At 39.7% G+C, this 16,632-nt stretch overlaps 1 protein-coding gene and 1 long non-coding RNA gene across 5 annotated transcripts in view; one reads left to right on the top strand and one right to left on the bottom strand.

The window, feature by feature from the left end:
- MYH10 (myosin heavy chain 10) overlaps positions 1-16,632 on the bottom strand; it is a 104,501-nt gene that overhangs the window by 22,049 nt on the left and 65,820 nt on the right. For 3 of the 4 annotated variants that reach the window (XM_087751304.1, XM_087751305.1, XM_087751306.1), the window contains 14 exons: positions 16,362-16,460; positions 15,274-15,417; positions 14,871-14,966; positions 11,326-11,444; positions 10,730-10,882; positions 10,145-10,318; positions 8,157-8,330; positions 6,242-6,356; positions 2,443-2,636; positions 2,050-2,171; positions 1,648-1,717; positions 1,388-1,548; positions 660-768; positions 447-578 (listed from right to left, as the gene is read on the bottom strand). In XM_087751304.1, coding sequence (XP_087607430.1) covers positions 447-578; positions 660-768; positions 1,388-1,548; positions 1,648-1,717; positions 2,050-2,171; positions 2,443-2,636; positions 6,242-6,356; positions 8,157-8,330; positions 10,145-10,318; positions 10,730-10,882; positions 11,326-11,444; positions 14,871-14,966; positions 15,274-15,417; positions 16,362-16,460 — 1,862 coding nt within the window. Of the gene's footprint in view, positions 1-446; positions 579-659; positions 769-1,387; positions 1,549-1,647; positions 1,718-2,049; positions 2,172-2,442; positions 2,637-5,099; positions 5,163-6,241; positions 6,357-8,156; positions 8,331-10,144; positions 10,319-10,729; positions 10,883-11,325; positions 11,445-14,870; positions 14,967-15,273; positions 15,418-16,361; positions 16,461-16,632 lie in introns of all 4 variants that reach the window. The other variant, XM_087751307.1, reaches the window with a different exon arrangement.
- LOC148056478 (uncharacterized) lies at positions 1,437-6,228 on the top strand. Its single transcript, XR_015703365.1, has 3 exons — positions 1,437-1,560; positions 2,033-2,188; positions 5,806-6,228. It is a non-coding gene; the product is annotated as an uncharacterized LOC148056478 (long non-coding RNA).

The raw sequence follows: 16,632 nt of genomic DNA, 5'->3' as shown, positions 1-16,632 counted from the left end.
TACCATAGTGATAAATACATGTGTATCTTCACTGACACTTTCAGCTGTTCTTTAAAGTGATATCAATGTTACTCATCAGCATAAACTCATTTCAGTTTTGTCCAGTAATTGTCATAATTGCTTCCTCATGTCTTAAACACCATATGTACACCACAGAAGCACCCTACCCGGAAAACGCATCGGAAAACGACACTGCTACCGAAGTTCTCCTGTAAACTAGGGAAGGCCAAGAAAAAGTTTCGTTTCATTAACATGACGTTTCTGGATTCCTGGAGGAATAGCTCATGCTATATCCTCCTATTCCAGATTTTGGCAGAGCCTGAAAGGAGTTAGCTCTCCTGATTCACAGTGCTTTTGCTCACAAGCGTCTCCCCAACATGGCTCCCTCACAGAGGATATAGCGCAATATACGTTCTACATATCCAAAGCTGATCTTGGGCACAAACCTGTTGATGTTTCCTTTCCATTTCCTCAAGTTCCGCCTCCACTTTTGTCTGTTTTTCTTTCACCTTCATTAGCTCCTCGTCCTTGGCTTGAAGTTCTTCTTCTTGACGAGTGACCTGAAGAAGAGGCTTCACCTGCAAAGATTTGAAATGAACAAGTAAGAACCTGCACTACCTATTCACAAAAGCCAAAGAAAGTTACAGAGCGTAACAAACCTTCGTGAAGACTCTCCACCACTGCCAGTGCCTAAGCTTTAAATACGCAGCGCAATTTCTCTGCAGGATTTTCAGTGCACTCAGTTGCTGCTGCTTCTTTGCAAAGGCCCTGAAGACAGAGCAAAACATTCCATGTTAAACAGAGCCGAGCATCTGTCCGTGTTACCCAACCCAAGAACACTTGCAGACCATAAATAGGCTTATTTTTAAGCTTCGGTGACTACACTGATTTATGAGCACTCGTTCCTTATATGAAGAGGCAGAGCAAGAGCTGGATTCATCATTTTCAAAACAATAGTTACAAATGCTATCTGTTCTTACTCTTAACAGATGTTTTTCTTAAAAAGATAAAATCACGATGGATTAGACCATGAACTGTCCTTTAATTTAAAAAAAAAAAAAAACCAAACAAAAAAACCCAGCTTTCCAGAGTATCTCTAAGAACTTCCAGTGGAGCAGAGATGATGTTTTTGCAGCCGCTAGCTGTACTGTAAACAGCTGCACATGTCACAACGGGAAGGTTAAGGAAAGGAGATATTGCTATGGAATGAAGGTACAAATTCTTATTATTAGGTAAAAATTCACCCGTTTACCCTGGATACAACTACAGTGTATCAGGCAACACACTTTAAGAAAATCTCTCCTGAAATAGAAGCTTTCATGCATAGCTCCCTATCAAAGAGACTTAAGATGACCCAAGAAAAATCAAACCATAAGAACCCACATACTTCCTAGCCAGGTATCCTCTACAGACTGCCTGGAAGAAGATGATAATGTCTGTGATCTTCAGATCTCGTTCTTCTTCTAAGTGTGCCAAGACACCAGCTCGGAAAAAGATCTTGCTCTGTCCAATTCTGTATAAGTTGGGGTCCAGCTCTAACGCTCTGATCTAAATGGGCAGGTAAGCACATTGTTTTTACATCAAGGAAAGAACAATTTTTGTTTCAACTTTTCCATGGTTTAACAATATATAGGTATAAACACTTACCATACGCTCACAGGCTTGCTTACCATCCATAAAACCTTTTGGAATTGCATTGGGAGTAAGGATCTCATACCTTTAAATCAAATGAAAAAACACCTTTACATTCAACGATAAGCTACATTATTATAAACCCATAAAGCTACAGTCATCAAGGGTATAGCTAAGGAATTTCTCCAGAAAGTTTTTTCCTAAGTCCATTTTAGATTGGTTTCCCCTTCCCTAGTGTCTTTAGAATAAACTTGTAATATTTAATTGCTTCAAATTCAAGCCACTTCAAGACCTTACACGTGGTTTTGCATTTCCTTCCAGTTGGGTTGTGGTAGGGAGTGGGAGTGTGTGGTGTCTTCAACTATTTAACAATGAACTTTATCTCATAAAAATTCAAAAGGCTGTTCCTGCCGTTACCTCTGTCTAAATTCCTGGAACACTATCCTGTTTGGAAATCCTTGTCGACAAATCCTTATTCCTTCCAAAACGCCGTTGCAACGAAGCTGATCTAGAACCAGATGTGGATCCAACTTTCCAGCCTGGACAGAAAAAACAAGTATGGTTTTTAATCTTCTAATTTGTATTAATGAAAAACTGTAGTTTAAGTTTTTCAGGTTACCCTCTACAAAGTCAACTGTCTAAATAAGGGGATGCGTGGGGAATACTGCGAAGATATTTGATCAGTGTGAAAAGTTTGTGAAACCTGGCTTCTGATTTCAGAAGGAAGACACAGACAGCATGCATAACTTAAAATGCATGTAAAGACTTCAATACAGAAAAGGAATTAGAGGAGTGGCCTGTAGTACGTACCCTCTTTTCATGATTTGGAATGATGCAGCGAACAAAATTGGGATTAGTGTTTCGGAGCGTTGCCATCAGCTTGGTGAGAGATTCTTTGTACAGCTGGCCAACCGTACGAAACATGCCCTTCTTGGTCTTGTACGCAGAGCCAAAGGCTGTCTCTGTTATTCCAGTGACCTGATCCAGACCCACAATACGATCCACTGGGAAAGACAAGAGAAAATACTTAAGTGGCCTTTAATATTTGTCAGGTATAAAGATAGGCAGAAAGAGGAGCAATAGTGCAGCAGCAGAAGCTTTGTGGAACAAATGACAGAGGATGCCGTCAGTAGGCGAGGCAGTCAGCATGTACTAGGGACGCTGTGCAGAAGCAGTGGAACCAAAAGCCACAAACTTATACAGCAGAATAGTGTAGCTTTAGTAGGTACAGACTACAATATCCAGCTCTTTACTTGCAGTTCTACATGACCAGGAAAGCCATTTTCTTTATTTTAAGTCAACTTTCAAGAGGTAGAAAGTTGCCTGGAAACTGGCAATTATTTGAATTCTTACAATGCCAAATATTTCTGGGTTGAATATTTGGAATTAGACATCTGTGCATATTTGCTTAAAATGAAAAGTCACTTATGGTAATTATACAGATTAAATCTGAGTTTCATTGAATATTCAAAAGCGTTTTGAAAGCAAAACTATTCACAGAAGAGTTTGAAATAGTGTTTATTTCGGTGACAAGAGGGGAAAAAGTATCTGCCAGACTTCTGCTAGTCTGCTATTTTGAAGAATTCTTTCAAGTTCTACATGCAGTTGCAAAGACCTCCCTAGCCAAAAGACAAATTTCAAAACAGGAAAACTGCACACCAGAGCACTTCAAAGCTGCCATAAAGCATCAGAATAGAGATTTTTTTCTTTGTTTTTTTGAACACTTTGGGTAAGGATCTCTATGGTTTCTTCTTCAGAAGCACAAATTAGAAATCTGACTGCCATCGTTAAAACCTTTAGGCCAAAAACACGAACGTGATTCCATATGCACGTCAACAATTATTTAAACAGCTCGCTAAAAAATACACGGGTGGCTTAGCACCTTAGTAATTATAGTTGGCACTTCTTAGTACTGAGCAAATGCACAACATATATTGGTTCTCCATGAAATCCAAGCTGGCCAGCCAGAGACAGGCAACTATATGTAGGCTACAATTTAAATTTTGTGAAGTTACCTTCATAAGCAGAGGGAATTATGCTTTGCTACCAGAATTAATTTTGTGTATGAGAAATAAGCGACAATATTTTATTTCATGCTCATACTCAACTGGTTTTCAAAAGGTCTATAAAAAAAGGAAAATTAAAAGCAGAAAAATACAGGGCAACAAGTTTGAATAATCGCTTTAAGTCTTGCATGTAGTATAGAGCAGAGCCCAGGTTCTCCACACAGTTTTGAACACAAGAATCGAAGCAGTTTATTGAAGTTAGAAGAATAAGTAGGTGGTAAGTGGTTCATAAGATCACATCCCAAATATTTACTTTGAGGCAGAATTCCGTTCTAAACCAGAAATGGGATAGAGGTTACTGGGAATCGTCTTACAGAGGATGAACATAACAGCTTGTAAATATTAGAAACACGCACCCACCAGACACCACTAAAGCCTGGACACCATTCAGCTTCTGTTTGGCCACGTACTTTTAAAAATTTTGTAAATGTATCTGTTAATTGTGCATCTTCTGTTTTGCTTCCCTCTGTCCTCCAACTATAATAATACAGTTATTTATACTTCCATGAGGATTATTAAAGTTAAATATAAGCCTTCCCTACGGGTTAAGAGCAGTCACTGAACAGCATGACCGGACAATCGTCCATTGGCTACAACCTCTGAACTCAAGCCCTCTAGTAATTACTTTAGGAAACACTATTAGCTTCCTCAGTTGATGTATTATGATGTATCATGAGTAGTGGAAAATAAACCCAAGTAAAGATCGAAAGTCCGAAGGCACAGCCTTCACATACACGTATTTCTAAACTTGGGGAGAGGAATATGAGAAGGATGAGGAAGAGGTTGGATAAAAATATTTAAAGTGTCTTCAAAAAAACATTCCACATAAGTGAATTCGTTGATTTCTCGATACCTCAAAAAACGTGTGCAGCTTCTACAAAGGGAAATATTAAGAGGTTTTTAAATAAAAACAATTCCAACAAGTCTGAAAAGTTTATTTCACTTACTACCCCCACTACAACTGCAGCACTCATTCTGATACTTCCATACATTCTTCAGCTCTCCTCCCAAAAACACATCCACATTCTAAAATGTTCCAGAGTTTTGTCAATGTTGGACTGCAGAAAGAAGCTTGATAGTGTTACAAAGCTTATGCATTCTCTCAAATGCTTGGAGCTACCAGAATTATCATTTAAGAAGCAATTCTGCATCTCAACATGGAACTAGGAAGCAACAAACCTTTTTATCTGCAATGCTTAAATGCAATGCATAAAATATAGATGCTATATGTATGCAGCAGCAACTGAATAGGTATGCACTCGGAGACCATTTGCCTTGTGGAGGTATACCTAAGTTTAGCATGAAATGAAAGAGTTCATGCAAGCCTACGAGCAAAAATGGTTTTCCTGTAGATACAACAGCCCTGCCTTTAGTAGGCCTACTGTTTTTATATCCATTCACCTGGTGGCTCATGAAGACCAGTAATATTGTCATAGAAACAGGCTCTCTGAATATTCTGAATCTCTAAGGCAGAGAAACAGCAAAAACAAAGACAGAAGAGCAGATACACAAGACACTTCAGTTAGTATACAGAACAGGTTTATCAATTGCAAACAGACTTAACTGTGCTACGAAAGCAATTAGGCCACAACATATTCCATGCACATTTCAATTATCTGGGGAAGCAGGTTTTGCATATTTGGACCAAAACACTTTTGCTTCTGTGCGTGTACTCAAAAGGAAAGGAGCAGATTCCCAACCAAAGAGTTCTTTATATAGTCATTAAAACTGCTCTCTGTAGCTGAACCAAGTAAGTATTCCTGAGAGTAAGAGGGAAACTCAGTATAAACCTACAGCAGCATCTATATCACAAGATTAATTTCCTCCTGGAATAAGAAACTACAAGATTAAAATACTGTGGCATGTCAAGATACTCTAATTAATACACTGTGATGTTAAAAACTAGACTAGAAAAGTCCTTGGAAGTATTTATTTGACTATTTCTGCTTCTTGGGGTATTTTGGTAAAAATGTTGATAAATACTTTAAGCTGATGTGCAGGTAGACTAGCTAAACAGCAGCGTACAGTTAAAATAGGATAATATTGCATTTGATTTTAACATGCAATAGCTAAGCACTAGTATGGCTGTTAATGAATTTTATTTTAGGAGATGCAGATTTCCAGGATATGACCCACCACTGCACAAGAAACAACCGTGCTGGTGCTCACGTAAGACAACATTTTATTAACAGCAAGTACCACTACAGCTGTTTACATTTAGGACTTGACTGCAGCAATTTAAACTAAGAGTTTTGGACAAGATTCTACAGATGACATTTAGCACAGGGTAACAAGTCGTAAGTATGTATCAGTTCAAATAATGAACATGAGAAGCAGCTACTCAGAAATGGTACATGTGCAAGGGACCACAGGTGCAACCCAGCTTCCTCGTTGTACTTTTGGCACTAAACAATAGAGAAAAATGCTGTAGATATTGCCAACGTAGAGGTGGAGGGTGAGGAGGGAACAGGCACAAAAAAAATAACTCATCCAGCAAAGTAAAAATCACTAACAACTTGTTTACTCAGAGCACGATCTCTTACCGTCCTTCCAAAGCTCTGCAACAAATTTGTCAGAAGACTGGTGCAAGAGCGTAGCCACGTTGTCATTCAGGGGGTCCATGTTCTTCATCAACCACTCATCTGCCTTGTAGTCTACCTGTGGAGTAGCCAAGTCGCACATGATCAGACAGACCATCACTTTTAGTTTTAAATTTACCAGCATCAAAAAAAATAAGCTTCCGAACTAGAATACTGATGTTGTCCTCCTATTCTCTTCTTGATGTTTGCTGGCCGAGTTTGTTGTGCCTCCTTAGAACAGTTCAAAGTACCACGAAAAGTTACTGTTCTTTTGAAAGAGTAAATGGGAGTTTTCATAAAAATTTAGCAATCTGACTTTTTTGCTTACTAATAGCTGGTATACATCTTCAGCCCAGCGTTATTGCCAAAATAAGGCTTCACGGTTCACTGTGAAGATGTAAACCCAACTCCAGTATACATCCTAATTACTTTAGCTAAATTACTAGAGAGTAAAATAAGGATGCGCTGCAACATGATTTTTTTTTTTTTTTTAATTTCACTATAGCAGTTATACTTAAACACTTTGTTCTATAAAGAAAACAAACAAAGCTCTTATCTTGAAAGAACCAATTCTGTGGTTTGCAATTAAGCTATAGCTCAGCAGCTGAAAACTCAATGCTACCAGCATGGTTTCATCCCAGCCCAAAAGAGAGCCCTGAAATTCCTTAAGTCCAACAAGACCTCTATGTAGACTAGCATGTTTTTGCTTCAAACAGAGTTCTCTATTTTTAAATAACGGCTTTGGAAGGAACGCCACATTTAAATGCTTCCAGCATCCAAAACCAAATCAGATCATCATCATCTTAGTACCTATTGCAGCTCAAGCTGTTTTACAAACGATTCTAGTTTTGAAGGAAATACACGTTCCGACAGAAAATTGAGAACGCCTTCTGTCAGAGGAAGATACGCAACGCAGCGCCAGTATCCCAGAAGGGCTCACGGGCTTTGGCAGAAGCGAAGCGTTCTTCACAACAATTACTTGCCTGTAGTCAGGCACCGAGCCGTTTTACTTCATTTTGATCACCTAAAGGTAACCTTTTGTTTCACAACTTATCTACTATTAACTGCAGTAACAGTGATGATTTCATTATTCCTAAGTTACCGTTTTAAGTATTGATACAATAAAATGTATAATGACTTTATTTCAGTTTTTGCTACAATTATCTACTTGGCACTACTGACATCAAAGAATAGATAACAACAAGCCATTAGTACTTTAAATGAAAATTAAAGGATGGCTCTTAATCATTTGCGCAGTTTCTTCTAAATATCAGGGCAAAAACTGGTACTAGGATTAAGTTTTAACTATTTATGAAACTAATTACATAGCATGGGCCCATGGAATAGACCTGGTGATCACGAAGGTTCCACAAAATGCTGGGCAAGAACTGCACAGTTATTTCATGGACCTGTTCACATTGCAGCTGAGCTCCATCCCTCAATGGGAAAATAAAGATTGAACTAACAGTAAAAACGAGAAGATATCAGCTTACCTATAAACGGGGATATACAGAAAATCTTATGTGAACTGAGGAGATAGAAGTGAAGAGGGTCCTGACACAGCCCTACTTCAAGCACTACTATCAACTTGGAAACACAGATATTCAGAAGAGATGTCTTTCAATACAAGTCCTGAAAAAACTCACCCATAAGACCTGACAAAATTAAACTGAAATATTTGCTTAACTTAATATTAATTTATGTTTTTCAGCTCTGTCTATATGATAACAAGAGTTCCATCAGAGCACTCCTGAATACGTTCAAGAAAACGAAAGAAGGCCACCCTCCTGCACAAGTAGTTCTACATTTGGTAGCTATACCACGTCGTACTTCCCCAAAACCAACATTTCTAACCAAGTATTGAACATTTAACCCTTACCTTCCCTGCATAGTGAATAATGCAGAAATCTGCTTTGTCCTTTAGCTGTCTTGGCTTTTGGAACTTGGAGTGGGTTCCTTGCTCTTGGACCAGTTTTTCCACAAATGTCTTGTCAGTAGCTTTAGGGAACCAGCATTCTTCATCCAGTAACGCCAACACACCAGGAGGATTTGCCTGAAATCCAGTTGGATTTAATCTGTGTTAGTTTTTTTTTAATTTAAATTTTAATATTTAAACCACATCATTGAATGCCACAATAGGAAGTTCTCTAAACGGATTCAAATTTGACTGAAATTAAAACAAGCTGGGGGGGAGCCCAGTTCAATGAACGACATTGTGACCGGTTCAAACAAATTCATTCCGATGTATATTGGAGCCAGACATGAGCGACCTGATCTAGTGCTGGCTAGAGCCTTGCTTTGAGCAGAGCCTGGAATAGATGACCTCCAGAGTTACCTTCCAAACATTTCTGCGACACGTACGTACACAGCAGCTCATCCGCATCTCCACAGTAGTTAATGTCATGCTTTAATGTGGGCTAAACTGAAGACAATTATCCCTCCCAGCCACTCGATACTACTGCGGCAGCCGCCAAGCCTCCCCTTGCCAAGCCCTGCGTTGATATCCAGTAGCAGCATCCAAAGAGATTCAGCAGGCTTAACTTGAGCAGCCAGCAGAGTTTTATATCCTCCCTCTTTCCATACAGTTTAAGCACTCCATCTGAAGGTTTGTTTACTCTTAAAGTAAAGCAGGGAACAAGCAATGTCTGTATTTTGCAGCTGCAGAATTGTTTGATAGGATCATTTTCCTCGGGGAAGACAGACTGATGTACACAGGGAAGCAATGGGAAAAAAGAGCTTATAATAATTTATACTCCAAAAGTTTCCAGTGAATGTAAAGTTTACGTATTTGAAGAAAGATGTTTCTCTGTGCCTACTATGCGGCATCACATTTACAGAACAATTTATGAGGGTACTGACATTTGTGTTAAAAAAAAAAAAAAAATCAAGTAATTTGATGCATTTTAGGATATTCACCTAAACATCTGCATACTGAAAGCATCCACACTTGCCCCCTCAGGCTTTTTGGCAGAGATTTTACATTCCAAGGAGGCAGAACTTTCTGAAGTTCCTCACACAAAGTGCAAACCTTTGATAACCGAAACAACATTTCCCTTTCCCTTCTCTAAGGAACAAGAACAATGTGGCTCATGGGCTTTTCTGCTCTTCAGGATGCATAGCATCACTGGCAGCTTCTGTGTATTCTAGAATACACTACTCTCCACGCTTCTGTGTGTAACGGCAATGCCCTAGGTTTAATTTAAAAGGTCACAAAATAATTGTGACAGCGTAGTTCTGAGCTGTGAAGAATGGTAACTTTCAGGAATGATGATCTTTGTTCTCCCCCTTCCCCTCCCCAACCCAACCGCTCCTCCTGCTCTTTGAAGCTCTCTTCAGCTCCCATATATTGAGCAACCAGAAGGATATCTTAAGAAGCACAGTGATGGAAACAACCTTTAAGATACTGCTTTCCTATTTGCAAAGTAGATTTATGGGGAAAACTCTACCCTAAATGAAGCTTCAGAAATTTTGCTATTGATCCCAAATGAAAAAAAGTTTACCTGAAGTCTTGAAAAGCTTTCTAACTGAGCCACCACTCTACAGCCCCTACAACGCAATGGCATTGTTTAATATGGAAGTGACAGGACTAAAGACTTCATTAGTACTAGGGGAAAAAAGGTATAAAAATAGTAGCTTAATATCTTTAGCTCAGTGTTCTACCCTAACATCAGGGCAAAATCCCATAAGGATAAAATCTTTTACTAATATATGGCATTTTAGACTTTGGATTTCAGCCTTCAAGTTAATTCACTTTTTGTGACAGCTCCGCAAGACATCTCTGTACAGTCCTACAATTTGCGGGCAGTAAAAGACAAGCCCATAAATGGACCCTCTTCTCCTCAGAGCATTACTAATGCACAGACTTACAGGTCTTTCGATTAAGTCGATGCAAGGCTGCAGATCCAGTCCAAAGTCAATGAAATTCCACTCTATACCCTCTCGTTGGTACTCCTCTTGCTCCAGGATAAACATCGTGTGGTTAAATAACTGCTGAAGCTTCTCATTGGTGTAATTAATGCAGAGTTGCTCAAAGGAGTTCAACTGCAAAAATAACGTTAGTAAGCAAGAATAATTCAGTGACAGGAATTATCACACATCTGGAAGACAAAAATTTGACCTTACAAAGAAATTCCTCAAACCTCTGCCACATTCAAATATATTGTAAAGAAATTTGGAAAATTATATATCAAATTATTATTCAAACCTCTTATGTTCCCTGTTACATATAATTAAATAATGTATAGTAGGAAAAACCATCACGTATAAAAGAGCGATTTAGACTGAAGTATGACTTTTTGGCACTGTAATTTAGGGCTATCAAAGCATTTGCATGCTACAAACCAAACCCCCCCTGCAGCCTTGGAACACGCGTGCATGAAGTGGCTCTGCACTTAATCCTGAACACACATTAACAGGGAAAAGAAAAATCTGATTAGCAGTGTTTTGAAGTACCTCGAAGATTTCAAATCCAGCAATATCCAGAATTCCAATAAAAGACGCTCCCTGTCGTTTGGTCCTGTCCAAAGCTTTATTAATGCGGTGAACAAGCCAGCGGAAGAGGCGTTCATATGTGGCCTTTGCCAAAGCTTCCACTGCAAAGTCTGCCTGAAAATCCAAACAGGAAAATTTATTTACCCTGGAGAAATCATCAAAAGAACACGGACATGGATGTTATCCCAAATAACTAAGTAACAGAAGTTTAATGGAGTTAATACCACTGAGGAATGAAAACAAGCAGTAGAAACATTGTGCAGTTTGATTACCGTTACGAAAAATTTGGTTTCAAACTGTCCATGAAAAAAAAAAAAACACAAAAGCTCTCTGCACATTTGATACATGCAACAACGACATTAAAGGATGAAACCAGCAGAAGGTCAGGGAAAGGGAAAGGTTTCTTCTACTTTACCATTGATTTTTACCATATAAGAACATTTATTAAAAGACAGGACACTTAAACAAAGGGTACGCACTTAATCCCAATTTTCTTTATTAAGAGCTAATCAGGATAAGGTACAGTTTCACTTTACCTTTAAAGCACCATTACTTACTTGTTCTTTGGTCTGGGCTTTCTGAACGTAGTCTCTGCCAACTTTGATGCGCGGTGTCAGTATGGCCCGGGTGAACTCCATTACGTTCATTCCCAGTAGATGGCAGAGTTTCTGTGCGACTGGAGAGCAAAGCAATAGGTGGACGCATTTAAACCCTCCACAGCAGCTAGCCACATCGGTGGAAGAAGCTCCTGACAAAGGCCGACTGAAAATGGAACGGCCATCGGAACAGCAGCGGGGGAGATGGGGTTCTGTCCCGTGGCCAGGCCTGTCCCACCACCGCCCGCAGGGCTGCCACCCCCGCGCTGAGGGGAGTCCCTACAGCCGTACAGCCCTTGCGTTGTCTTCGGGGGTGCAGAAAACACCACGTCTCATGAAACTGCAGGGAAGTCCTGTAACAGGCCATGGCCCACGTACAAGCGTTCATTTTGTTACTTTCTAGGGAACATTCATTTTCTCATCTCCAGAGAAAAAGGCACAGTATCAACATCACGCATCAACTCGGTCATACTAAACGTTGCTTAAAAGCTGTTCAAATTTAGGCAGGTACGCCAGTGTAACGCTTCTATTACAGACTATATCAAAATATGTTGTTTAAACTATTTAAAACATGGGTTTGTAATATTTTAGATAGAATAACAACGCAAGCAGCAGCACAGTTTCTTTAGACAGCATGAACTCCCCTGCTGTCAGGTTCGTTATTTGAAATAACGCATTACCCACACCGTCGTTCCATATTCTTGCTGCATCAATCCCTTTTTCTAAATAAATTTTCCAGTAGGTTAGGTGTTTATGATTCCATACTTCTAAAAATGACAGTGACGCTAAAGGTATTTTTAGGTCGGGGTAAGCGTTGCCCTTTAGCAGGAAGCCCTCCGCACTACTCACTAAGTACTTTAACCCTTATCTTTGTCATCTGACAGCTCGCTGGTTTACTGTCAAAATGAAAAACAGCTATTTTTACAAATCAGCACTGGAAAACAAATTTTAATACCAATATGTAAGAGCTTCCTCTGCATTTTTTTTTTTCTGATATTAAACACACAACTACTTGCTCTTAATGTTGAGATTCTCTGTCTGCCCAAATATTCAACAGAAGGGTTCATGAAGCACCACACACCTTAATCAGTGACATTAGGGCAGCGTCACAAATTGAGCACTCCTTTCGCTTTAGCTACAGACAGGAGCATTTCTGTGCTTTCAGTACAGAAATACACATCAGCACATCAGATAAAACTTACAGCCTTAGGTGTCAAGTAGCAAGGATGTCAGGATCTTTAAAAAAAAAAAGAACTTGAAAATATTAAGTAGGCACGAGCATCAGCTTGGTACTGCGCCCTAATGGAGGCTATATAAGGATATTGCGGTTTTTAAGGAAGGAGGGGTCCCCCCGCCCCACTCCGAACACGGCACTCGGCTCCTCGTGCAGGAACCTGTGGCATGGCATTTCTTGTCCCTGCCTTTCCAGTTGGCAATAAACCATAGCTTCGGTAACAGTAACAACAATAAACCACAGCAGAGGTAATACTGAAAAAATCACATCCGATTCAGACACCGAAGGAGGCTGTAGCCAGCGTTTCAGAGGTTTGACGGAAGGGAACAAAGCCTTTTTCAAGCCAAAGCTCTGTCACTTCTAAGGGCAGGACTGGTGCACGCTATTTCAGCTTCATTAATCTTGCACTTTAAAAAAAGCGTAATTCATCCTCTTTGTTTATAACTGAGGAAGGTCCATTGGAAAAGGTGCAATTGTAGAAAGCCCTGACTATCCTGACTTGTGTTTTATGGCTACTGGCTTTTGGATATAAAATTCTGAATTATTATCAAGCAAAGATACTGAAAAGCTGGTATCATAGTTGAAGCATGAGCTTTATGAGGTTGCTTATGAACGTCTGCCCTTTCAGTAAGAAGGCTTCTTCCAAATCTGGTAAGCATGAAATTGTTCTCTAAATACAGCTTCTCCCTCCCCTTCATCCATGAAGGCTATATGGCTTTCTCGCCATCTCTTGTATCTATACTTGAAACAGGTATTTGTTTATCTATATTTATTATCTATAGGGTAGAATTTGCTTCCCATGTTCTTTGAATAGGTCCACATCTCCACTACCCATGCAAATTCCCTCCCATCTACAGAGACACTAACGTGACCTGCTTCAGACGCGCGCCTCTAAATGAGCTGAATCGCTGTCCGGACACACTTATTTCTCCAGAGGACGCTAGGGAAACCCATTCCAGCGAGATGTGACAATACGCATGACAAGAAGGGAGAGATCGGTTTTGCTCAGTGTCTTCAGAAAGATAAAATAACAAAGACCACATAAGCAAATAAAGTAATTTTTAAATACAAGAGAAGAGAAACATGCTTTAACTATGATCTGAACTTTTCAGCGTCTTTGCTTTGTAATTCAGAATTTTGTATCCAGTATTATAAATATCCAATAGTATCAATATATTTATATCTAATATTATTCAGAATTTATGTCCAAGAAACAGTGGTAATACAACAAAAGTCAAGATAGTCAGGAAGTAAGAAGCATTTCTATCTTTCCACATCCCACCTTCTAAACGGACAATGACTCAGTTGAGTTGCCTAAGCTGGCACTAACAGCCCAAAAAACTCATCCCTCACCCAGCCTTTTTTCCTCACTGCAAAACTCAAAGTGCCAACTGCCAGCCAAATATCGAGTCAATGATTATTGACCTTTCATCCATACCTGCTTGCTGAAACACTTTGGGCAGCAGGCCACCGCCCTGAGAAATGACCAAAATTTTGGACCTGGCAAGCAACCTACGTGCACAGCAATTTAGGACAATAACGAAACGAGAGACAGAGAAGAATCCGAGTTGTGCACGTGCAGCAGGTCCTGTGAACGATGGTTCTTACTGCTCTTTCCACTGATGTCAGTTCTCAAAGCTGACTTTCCATGAGAGCATTTAAGAGGCTGGTACTGAAGTATTAAATAAAAAACCTGAGATGTGCTTCAGCAGCTCTTTTTTTGTGAAGAAATATACTCCTCAAAACGCTGATCACTTTGCAGGTACTAACTGATAAATTAAAACTTAGTCACACTTGTCATGCCACTTCAGAAATCAGATTTTTCTAAATACAGCATTCTTATGTTCAGCCATTTCACTATGGAAGTTGTGCTTGGCTCCAGGGCCCTTATCATTGGCAAGAAAACGGCTGTCAAGAACCAAAGAAAACAAACTGATGTAAGCATGCACTTTTTCCTAGTGCTTAAGTCTTTGTAGGCAGCGCTAAACAAGACTACAACTGAAATACTTATTCAAAGTTTAGAAGCAATGCAAACAGCATAAATTCTGTTGATGGATACTTAAATTTGTCTGCATTATGAGAATGGAAGAGGAGAGTTTTAATAATTGCCCGTTGGCTACTACCATAACAGTCGTGGCCTCTTTCTGGCACAGAATGCTATCAGGGGAGCTCAGAAGACTGCTCTGTACTTTTAACGACATGCACTAAGCAAATGGCAGGAAGAAAACCATGCCGCAAGTCAAAGGAAGCCATACAAACGCGATCAACTTACCCGTATTCTCTGGCATAGAAGCTTGATCAGTGTTTCTCTCCTTCTTAAAGGAAATATTTCCAAATTGTAGCACTGAAGACACCACTTTCAGCATTGCTGTGTTACCAAAAGACATAAGCAACAGGTTAATTGAAGAGGGCTCAGCTTAAATTTTTCTTTTGTTACTTGTGTCACTTCCCTTCCAAATTCAAAGTATGCGTTCAGAGAGGAAACCAAGTTTGTACTGTACTTTTTGGGCAAATGGATTTAATTCAGCTCTATAGCTCATGTTAAGCAAACATTTGCTGCAGGCTGTCAAGACACTGAAGCAACATTAAATTTGGTGGCATTAAATTAGCAAGCGTGTGTGTGCGCGCAAGAGAAAAAAGTACACTTGAAAAATCCAAAAGGGTCAATAACTTACACAAGATCTCATCATGCGAAAATCCCATGATATGCATGGCTTCCATAGTTTCCTGAAAGTTATCCTTGTCTTGTTGCCCAGGAATGGGGATGTAGCCGTTAGATAAAAATCTGTAATTGTTAAATCCTTCAAGCAGCAAGTCGGCTGTATCGGGGGGAAGGGGAAGAGACAGAAAAATAAGCTGAAGAAATGCCGTTCACACCCACCTGTACTCTGTTCTCACTAAATGCACAAAATATGCTTTACAAAAATCAGTTTCTCAAATATGGCTACAAGCCATTATACAGCTTCTGAAACTCTAAAAATATGAGTGTACCTTAGAAGCTGAAGCCAGATTCCCAGAACCTCTATCTGTAGCAACCTACATTAGCTCTTTAACGCATTAAGCCTGTAAACAGAACATTACCCGACTCAGATCTAGCATAATCTCAAATCCCTATGTGGAATATCCTAAAACAAGTATCTCTGTTGAAAGGTAACAGACGCAGGCAGAAATGGAGTTAGGTATTCATGATTACCACATCAAGGATGCTAAACATCGGCTTATCTCACACAGGAGGAGAAAGAGTGGATCAATTCTCTGAGGTCTGTACTGTCATATAGTCTCACTTATCACAACCTAACAGACATTCCCAGTTACCAAGCGGGGGGAAGAGTAGTAGATAACCAACATAGTACTGCAATGGCTGAAGAAAGCCACAGGGTTTCATTATGTTTTGGTAAAATAGCTGCTTTTCTACCCAGTTTGAAGGCATGGTCCAGAATAGATACGGCTGTCGCTGCTGACCAGGTTTGTTGTTTATCAGCTGGGAGCACTGCAGTTTCAACCCAGCGATTCCCAGACAGAGGCTGCCCAAACCAGACTCTGTCATGTAGGAGCCGTTCGCTTGAAATGCAACAGTTGCTTGACAGCATACTTGATAAGACACAGAAGTTATTTCAGAACAAAGCCACCTGGCTTTCCATTCTTCTTTTAAAACCCACTGTCTCAAGACCAAAGAATAGTTCAAACGCGACTGTGTTCACGCTGAAATAAGAAGCGTGGCACACAGAAGCAACAGGTTTACAAAATGATATTCTCAACTTACACTTCAGGTGTTCTCCTGCTCCAGCTAGTAGTTGATAGAAGATATGAAATGTCCGCTCATCTTTAGCCTGACGAACAGCACGAGACTTTTCCAACAAGTCTGATTATAACTAGTCAAGGATCTTCTACAATTTTCGGTTAAAAACGTCCAATGCAGACAAAATTGTCAAAGCAGGCTATATAATTACTTTAAGACCAAACAGAACTTTAATAGTAATGACAGGACTGTGTCCAATATGAACTTTCAGTAACTTTAAAGAAGAGATTTCAAG

Source organism: Nipponia nippon, unplaced genomic scaffold (assembly GCF_047370975.1).
Source record: "Nipponia nippon isolate SJK-2023a ecotype South Korea unplaced genomic scaffold, ASM4737097v1 scaffold_14, whole genome shotgun sequence".
Classification (NCBI taxonomy): Eukaryota; Metazoa; Chordata; class Aves; order Pelecaniformes; family Threskiornithidae; genus Nipponia; species Nipponia nippon.
The sequence above is the reverse complement of the archived record's forward strand: the minus strand, read 5'-3'. Positions and strand labels throughout refer to the sequence as shown.